Here is a 10053-nt window from a genome sequence, read left to right on the forward strand (position 1 = left end):
ACAAATATTCCTTCCCTGATCCCACTTAGATTAGAGTAACTTAAGTACTGATGGTAGGTTCTGTCTGCCTTTTCTCTAGGGAGGGTTTTTCCAAACTTTTTTGAAGGCAACACACTATGTATGTACCAAAAATAAATCGAGACAAGTAGAAACTGGTATAAACTGGGGTTCTCCACTTTATCTACCACTACACACAAGGCTGTGTTGGTGAACCTTTTTTTTTGTGTCTGTTTATTTGAAAGTTGGCACAAAGCTATATGAAGGCTATCTGCACTACCTGTCCCTAAAATAGCAGTGAAAGACTAGAGGGAAGGCAACTAGTCATCACCACCCACTGCCAACTTTTAGGCTACTCTTTTACAAGCAAATAGTTGGATTGACCATCACATAATGCCCCCACGGCTGAAAGGGTGAGCATGTTTGGTAGGACGGGGTCACAAAAAGAAATATATAAAACATTAGATAATTTTTTGCGTGCCACATAGTCAAGCAAATTTTAGAATACTTTGTGTTATTGAATTTTATAACAGCTATAGATAAAAATAAAAATTTAACAAAACAAAACATACAATTTCAGGGCATGACGCAGCACCCCAAAGTGTCGTGACACCCACTTTGGAAAGCACTGCTCTAGTATATCGGTTAAAAGTTAGGGATAGTTAATGCAGATCTAACCTTTGTGCAGCTTTACAGAAATTTGTGAAACAATAAAAAAAAATTCTTATTTTTAGGAAAATATGTGTATAATTTGATTTTTTGGAATTATTTTTTGATTCAACTCAATGAATAGAATATTTCAAGATAAGTAGCACTTGGTATTTCTTTTATCATAAAACAAAATGGACTAATGGTTGGAAAGTGTAATAGCAAATGAATGTAACAATTAAACATTAAAGTATATGTATTTTTCCTTAGTCATCATTGAAGACATAACCAAACCAATATTAGTTACACCAGAAAATAAACCACCTAAACCCACTTGGCACCAGCCTATCGAATATCCAACAAAGAAACCTGACCCAACAAAGAAACCAGTATTCCCCCCAAAAAAAGAACAAGTAAGTAGGAAAGATTCTCTTAAAGTGTTTTGCATGGTACGTGTATGATAAAATTTATGTGAATTTTTTTATCTCTTATTTGTGCATTGTGTTTACAATGTGTAAAATGTATGTGTCACAAACTTTTTTTTTGAGGCAGTTGTAAAATGAAAACAGTAAGAACAAATGTAAGACTTCACTTTATTTGTGTATCAGTTATGGTATTTTAACTTACCTATACAAAAAGGAACATTTTGATATTTTATGGTATATTAAGGTTTTGATATTTTACTACAAGAATACTTAATTTCAGGATTTTCCAAATATGTATTAAAAAGATTTATTAATTAAAAGATAAATTATTCTTCTAATTATTTTCTCAGATTCATTACCTTAAAAACAAAATGGTATTTTATTTTTGGTTCAACTAAAATTATAGATGCTCTTGAACTACCCATTAGATAAACACAAGCAGTGAAGTAGGTTTAAATGTTGGATTATTTCCTTAAATCTGATAAAATGTTTATCTTGTCAAAATATGTAATGTTGAAAATTTTTCAAAAGTATATGCACACGTGTACTATGTAATAATGATATGCAGTGGTGTAGTGTTAATCATTTTTATGTGCGTGTGCCAGAGTACAAAGTAAATCTTAATAAATTTTCTACTCTTGTATTATATGTGCACATGTAAGCAGCATTTTAGGTATTTAACTTGTTTGTAATTACTAGACACATCATTATTTAAGTTTATGTAACCAATTGGCGTATGCGAGTCATAAAACTACAATTGATATATTATCTTACTTTATATATATAGTATGTCCAGGCTATAAAATACTTTATCTACAGTTTAATTTTACTTTACAATTTTATGAACTTATTTTCTTACTCCACCCGAACTGCACAACTGATGATGTGTGAAGTTAGGCTTGACAAACATGTTGTCGATAGAAACAAATAATTATGTATTAAACAATTATAAATTCTTCCCTTCTTTTCCTTCTAATTAAAAAAGAGGTCTCAAATTTTAGATAATTTAAACAGAGTAAGTTGGAGTAGCTATTGATTCGTGTTTTAGGCTTAAGTCTCATTGTTATCATGCACTCTTGCGATGAAAGCAGCAACAGTTTTAATGCAAAAAATAATATATATATATATCACAGCATGAAAGTGAGTTTTTGCACAATTAAAAATAGCAAACTTGTGTTTCAAATAAAAAACACATTTGTAAAATAAAAAGGTAAAACAATATACAAGATTACATGATGATTACCATTAAAATTTGTGTTCACTGCATGGTCAAAATATTATTAATAAATGATTTGAACTTTAGAACTTTTGTAATTAGAAAATGTATGTTGGGAAAAGCTTCAATTAATTATGCTTTGCATGTTCAGAGTATGCTAAAATTTAAATAAACAATAAATTATTTAATGTATTGTAATAGTGATGGACATTAGGCCTAGTTAACAATATATTATTTAATGAATTATAAAAGTGATGGACATTAGGCCTAGAATTTTATTGGATCGTCAAAATGGTTTCACTAAGAGAAAATCCTGCCTTATAAATTATTTAACATTCTTTGAAAAGGTTACTGCTTATGTAGATGAGGGTAAGGGTGTAGATTTGGTGTATCTGGATTTTCAGAAAGCATTTGACAAGGTGCCACATAAGAGGCTTGTAAAAAAATTAGCTCTATAGGTGTGGGTGATACGTTAACAAATTGGATAGAAGAGTGGCTGGATGGAAGAAAGCAAAGGGTTGTTATAAATGGAGTTCAGTCAAAATGGATTAATGTCACAAGTGGGGTACTCAAAGCTCAGTCTTAGGACCTTTGCTTTTGGCTTACATCTATGACACAGATGAAGGGATAGTCAATAAATTACTTAAATTTGCAGATAATATTAAGGTCTTGGGTGTTGCTAGCAGTGAAGAGGATGCTGTTAATTTACAAAAGGATTTAGATAATTTAGTGAGTTGGGCAAATAAATGACAAATGGGTTTTAGTTATAATAAATGCAAGATAATGCATGTGGGTTATCATAATTTGAATTATAAGTATAATTTGGATGGAAATAACCATAATAGTGTTATGATGGAAAGGTATCTTGGTTTAATAGTTGATCTGTCTCTAAAGTCATACAAGCAGTGTGCTGTTGCTAGTGGTAGGGCAAATAGGATTTTAGGTTGTATCTATAGAAATATTGAATACAAGTCTAAAGAGGTTATACTTTCATTGTACAGGTCACTGGTTAGGCCACATTTGGAATATTGTGTTCAATTTTGGATTCCTTACCTTAGGATGGACATTGAATTGTTGGAAAAGGTTCAGAGAAGGGTTACTAGAATGGTGTCTGGGTTGGAGGGGTTGTCATATGACGAGAGGCTGAAATCTCTCAAATTGTTTTCTCTTGAAAAAAGAAGAGTTAGGGGCATCTGATTGAGGTAGGACTAAGGGATGCAAATATAAATTTTGGCAAGGTAGGAATCTTCTTCACCTAAGACAGTTTTATTTTTCTATAAGGGTGGTTGGCCTTTGGAATGGGTTGCCTTCAGATGTTGTAAAGGCATTAAATTTAAGTGAGTTTAAGAAAAATCTTTAAAAGTATATGAATGAAAGGGGCTGGGTTTAAAATTTTTGTAATTTTTTTTTGATCATTTTAATTTAGTTTTGAGGATGGAACAGCTGAGATGGACCGATAGGTCCCATGATGTCCCAAAATATTATGTTATGTTAACTTATTTAATGTATTATATATAATAGTGATGGACATTAGGCCTAGTTTTATAAAAGAAAGGATGAAAAGTAATTAGGAAATGAAATTTGAAACAGTAAAACTGCAACAAAAGAAATTTTTCTTAAGATCTTTTATGAATGTTTCAGATGGGCATTAACTTCTTCATCCAAAACAACTGAAAATTTCATAACTTTCTTTTTTTAAACGTCTAGCCAACAATCAAAGTTACAACAACAGAGTCAAGCCATAAAAATCGCATTCCTGACATCACAAACCCACCCACACCTGTTGTTATCGAGCCAAGAAGACCAGATAATGCTCCTGGTCCAGGGTTTGATACAACACCTGATGAGAATAGAGAAGATAACGAGATACATATTATGGGACAGAAACAGGAAGAGAAACCTTCATCCTTTTTTTGCACAACCTGGAATACTGGCTTGTAAGTTCCTTATATTTTAGTTTATAAAACTTGTATCCATAAAAAAACAGTATTGAGCTTTACATTTTTTTTGCAATTTATTATGTAACTACTGAAAAACAAATACTCAAGTGAATAAAATTTTACAAGCTGTAAAAAATGTAAAGTTTTTAAAAACATTTATTAAAATTGCAGCAACTATTTTCTTCCACTTGATTACATTAGAGGTGAAAATTAATCTTACAAAATATATTTTTTTTCATACATGATGTACATTATGTTATCAAAAACATTTGGACAACCTATCTTGAAAAGGGATTGGAAGTTATTTTTTGATCACTAGGACCCCAATTTAACAAGAATTGGGGGCAATCTTTTCTGTTAATCAGCCTGGGATCTGTTGTTATTGGCTGCATATCAGGTGATCTATACAGTCAGTCGTCTTGCATAGCAGTTCCCTTAGGTAGTATTCCAAAACATTACAAAGTAATTCTGCTACCCATGACAGTATCTGGCTGTTATTGGTCCTAAAGCATTGTTACTAGTAGCTCCAAGTCTTGTGTGAATTTTGGGGTATGTCCTTTAGGTAGCATTCCAAAGCAATTCTGCTAAACATCTCAGTTTTTGGCTGTTATTGGTCCCAAACCACTGTTGAGCACAATATGTGATTGAGTGTGGTGCATTATCCTACTAAATAAGGTATGGTTCCTCTTCTTAGGATCCCATCATTGTAGGCAGTACACTATTAAATGCCATAATATGGCAAGGCAATCATGGTTGCTTTAGCTATTGCCAGTGGACATTTGAATACTACCATACCACTCTTAATGGTCGGGACAATGTGTCGTGGTCATATTTAAAGCATTCTCTAATTTGCCCTTATCACTCAGACCTATACATTCAAAACAAACAACACTGTTTCATATGATAGCTTTCTGTTTCAGTTCCCAAAACACCATGAGAGCCAACACCTTGCATTCATGGCTGTGATGAGAAGCATCAGTTCTTCTGAAAAGACTTTATTATTAGTTAGGAGAGTGCTACCCTGTTACTTCTTTTTTATAATTTTTTAGAGGATTATGCACGTACTAGAAGAATTTTCTCTTCCATGAGGTAACATCAATATGGTGTGGGTTATGTGAATTTAGAATATGGTTTTTCATTAGTAGACTGTTGATTTTTAAAAATACATTATCTGTGACTTAAGAGCATGTAAAGTGCAATAGAATTATATAATGTATTAAGGAAAATACTGTTCATATTTACATAATTGTAAAAAATTGTATAGTTTGAAATTATGAAAGATCTCGAGGCAATACCTTCGATGTTAATGTAGGTTACGATGTTACTGTTTATGGAATTGATGCTTTTGATTTACGTATATATTTTTCGTATAAATGAAGTTTACATACTGGTAGGTTTATTTAGGAAATCTAATAACGTTTGTGAAAATTGACATTAATTATTTTATTCAGTGTGTTTAAATTATCACTTAAAAATCATTTTGGTGATTCAGAACTTAGTTTTTCTTGCAAATATTTTCAGCTGTTATTGGTGGTGCAGTTGTTGCACTTTTGTGCACCATTCTCCTGGTCATGTTCATTGTTTATCGCATGAGAAAAAAAGATGAAGGAAGCTACATTGTAGGTGATAGCAAAGGAATAAAAGGTAATAATTCGTATGGAAAAGGAAATAGTAAGGAAATATTTGCCTAGAAAATGTCTAGCTTTTTTTTTTTAAGTCACCAGTGTCTGTTGCTGGTCTGTATGTGCATTTGGTTGCTATGGAAACAGCACCATCATAAAGAAACCAGACATTTGATTAAGTTTAAGATCATTGTTTTTGTTTTGTTTTTTTAAACTGTATCAATTCATGTTGAGTTCAAGTTTAAAATATTACTTAATCAATTTACAATCATCATAAGTTCGAAATATTGTTGTAGCTAAAAACAAAAAAAATCAAATATTAATTGTTTAGTTTTATTTTCAGACATTTTATGTTTATATTTAGTAGTTTTAGGAGAGGAATGATGTATTTGTGTTTTTTTCTAAGTTCATAGAAATGTTAAAATTTATCAATGAACACAATGTTTCTGTACAGATAATTAAAGAGGCCAGTCCTTATATTCTGTTTGACATTTTATCACTAAGCACAAGTAGAACCTCATAGATAGGTCATAATCCTGATTTTTTTAAACAGTATATGTATACGGATTTGCTATACTCCCATTTGATAATAAGAAAACATCGGGGAACAAAGTATAAAGTCGATAGTTTTGATCTAAGGTGGGCCTTAAGTTTATAGAATGTTCTTCTACATATGTGCAGCCTTGCTTTCTACAAGAAACAGTATCTTATACACATTCCAGTTTTTTTTATTTTCTTTCCTAAAAGTTGATTTTCCCCCAAATACCTTTTCTATTCAGATGAGTACCTAGTACTTCTGGAATTTAAAATACAAACTTTAGAGTGAAATGTCTTAAATGTTTTGTTTTTAAAAGAAAAGAAACAAAAAATATTGCATCTTCTATGGTCTTTATACTTGATAAAATTGAAAAAAAAATAACAGCATTTTACAGAATTTGTTATAATTGTAATAATTTCCATTTATAATTTTTTTTTGTGGTTTGTCTTGCGTATGTTTCTGTTAGTGTCATAACCATCTACATGTAATTTAAAAAAAAAAGTGCAAGTGATTTAAGTAAGAATGTTGGAATTTAATTTCCTGAAGAAGGAATATTCTTGGAACAACAAAAACAAATAGGATAAATTTTTTGCATGAATTCTAACAAAGATATTTGTATCTTGACGTGTATGAGAATTACGGACACAATATACCAATAACGATGAAAGATGGTGAAAATGTAATGAGAAGATACTTGTAAATATGAAAATAGAAATGGAAGTTACCATGAAAATGTTGTCTTTGTGTACATGTGTTAAGGAATTACTGTCACATCAAGTGTGTTTTTTGTAAAGTGTGTTTTTTCTAATTATAATTTTTTGGGGTACGTTAAGCTTGCTGTGACTCTTAGTAAATACATGTGAAAGTTGTTTTGTATTTCAAAGGCAGAGTAACTACAGCGCAGTTTTAAGAAACATCTAAATCTCAGGCAGATAGATAAAACTTGCCATGTACCTTAAACAAATAAATTTAGTTTGTGTCCATTTCTTTGGTATACAGAATGGAAGAAAAAAAAGTTTAATATATTGCAAGTTTAAAATATTTCTGTGTCTGTGATTTTTCTGCCTGTATGGAAACATTACTAAAGTTGTTTTACCTGTGCATTATTTCTAATCATTAATGATAAGAATCTTGAAAAATATAATGAAATAGAACTATTTAGGCTAATTATAACCAGTTAACTTGAAGATAACTTGATATAAAAACAAAAATTCAAAGTCTCTCACATCGGGAAGTTAATTAAACCTCGGCACAGTTAAATATTTCAGAAGACAATTAAGGCATTCAATCCGAGAAAAATCATTTTCAGTTTTTCTGTACACGAATCTGACTTTCTTTCATTTCAAGTTCCCACTGTGATGTTATAAAACATCTTGTATGAGAGTTTATAAAAATTTCCCGAATAATTTAAAAGTTTTAGTCACATTATCTTCTACAGATTTTCCCCATTCTAAGCTCTTGATTACTTTGCTAAAGTATATCATCTCATCCTAAGATTTTTTACTTAATTTACATTGAATTTTGCAGTATAAAAGCATAAAAGTGATACTGAAATAGAATGATGCAATTTATAGAAGATTAGCTGTGATAAAAAGAAATAGTAACATTGCTATTTAGTAAGATAGGTAAAACAATTTTGACTGTGTAGCACCATCACCATTCTAGAAGCAAGCAAGAGACTTTTTTTTTGTTAGTAATGATGCTTTATTGTTATGTTTTTATATTTCTCTCTTTAGACCTCTTAACAAAATTTCTTTCAGCAATCTTCTTCGTAAGGATATTCTTTTCAATAAGACCTAGTAAAACATCTTAGTGCCTATTCACTTTGCACTATCTTAGTTTACTGTTGTTGTTGGGTTTTTTTTTTGGCTTATTTTTTAATAGTTCCATTTGTGAAGTGTACAGTAAAAATATTGATAAAACATTTAGTTATTTTCATTTGAAATTTATAAACCTAGTTGAAATTTTCATGATCGTACGTATAAATGTATAAAAAGTAGAACTTAACGGCATTCACTCAGACTTGCATAACAATCTTAGTATTACTGAATTATCAATAAATTTTAATATTCTCCTTTATGAATGTACTAATTGTTTATAATTTTGCATAATTATATTTTGTAGGAAACAAAATGCATGTTGAAAAACATTATAGTGTGTGCTACGTGTCTTGCTTTAATTATTTTCTCCTATGGTAGTGTATGTGTGAATGTACATAGCTATGTATTGGAGGAAATAAAATGTTCTTAACACAACCAGAGTTGTAATCTGACTTTATATAATATAGGATATGAATTGAGTCATTTACTTGTATGAAGTAAATGATTTATGTATTTATTTTTTTCAAGGAAGAACAACTTATAAACTGATACTTTAGTTGTATACACTCCCTAAAATAACTATAAAAATTTTCACTTCTAAACCTAAATTAATTCAGGCTTTTCTTCTAGTAAAATATCCCCATGAAAGATGCAAAGTTAATATAATTTCATACATTGTGCCGAATGGAAAAATACTGTTATGTAAAAACTGGGTATCATTTGAAATTATACAAGACCTCGAGGAAATACCTTCGATGTTAATGTAGGTTACAATGTTACTGTTTATGGAATTGGTGCTTTTTACTTGCATATATATTTTCCGTTAAAATGTAGTTTATATACAAATGCATGATACTAGTAAGTTTATTTAGGAAATCTAATAACCTTTGTGAAGTTTACATTAATTATTCCATTTAGTTTGTTTAAATTATCACTTCAAAATCAATACAAAGTGACATGTTGATTGGAGTAAATACAATTTTATCAAGTTTGTAAGAACAAATAAGATTTAATTAAAATTTTTCTAGCAGTAAAACGGAGGAAGATAATGTTAATAAAAGACTGGTAGCAAGTACTTATCAAAAATTATATCTTGACATCACAATTTTTTTCAGCCGCTCTAAGACTACTCAAAGAAAATGTATTTAATGTGTTGTTTTTGGTTCTTCAAATGATGAAATATCAGCTTCATAGTTGTTCTTCAGAATTCTTGTTTTTCTGCTATTGGAACAAAAGAAGAACACCACCCATGTATATAGTAATCAGAAGTACCATATAACTTTCCACAAAGTCAATTACTTCTATTAAATAACAGAATTGATCCTTTTGGTCATTTTGATATAAAAGTCTATTTCCATCGAATAATTTCAAATGTCGTACTGCATCCGTGGTTATTTTACACAATCTTTTTGAACTAATAACGTGTAAGAAGTTAAATAATCTTCACAACGGAAAATATATTTCTCTTCCTATGCTCATAATACTTTAAAATTGAATAATTACCGACAGAAACACAGAACCCAAAATGACCTCGATAACTGAGAAAATCTACCTACCAAGATCAGTATCTCATAAATGCATTTCCCAACAGCAGACCACACTTAATTAGATTGAAAGAGAATAAGAAAATGTACCAAAGATTAGAGTTAAACAAGCACAAGCCAAACCCACTTCTGAATAATCTTTTCTTTCTTACTCTAAACAATTAGAAAAAAAATTTAGATTTTGTAAAAATTACCCCTCAGTGGCTCAGCAGTAAGTCAGCTAAAAATTTGTTTTTAATATCTGTGGTAGGCAGAGCACAGATTAACTATTAAGTAGCTTTGTGCTTTACAACAAACAGACTG

At 30.3% G+C, this 10053-nt stretch overlaps 1 protein-coding gene across 1 annotated transcript; it reads left to right on the forward strand.

Moving 5' to 3' along the window:
- The first annotated feature begins 883 nt into the window (after positions 1–883).
- On the forward strand, positions 884–8641 carry LOC106456909 (syndecan-2-like). Its single transcript, XM_022382690.1, is given in 4 exon segments — positions 884–1058; positions 3994–4194; positions 4196–4223; positions 5748–8641. Coding segments are annotated over 4 exon segments (558 nt in total). The 5' UTR covers positions 884–899; the 3' UTR covers positions 5918–8641.
- Positions 8642–10053: the final 1412 nt, after the last annotated feature.

Source organism: Limulus polyphemus, unplaced genomic scaffold (assembly GCF_000517525.1).
Source record: "Limulus polyphemus unplaced genomic scaffold, Limulus_polyphemus-2.1.2 Scaffold271, whole genome shotgun sequence".
In the NCBI taxonomy this organism is placed as follows: Eukaryota; Metazoa; Arthropoda; class Merostomata; order Xiphosura; family Limulidae; genus Limulus; species Limulus polyphemus.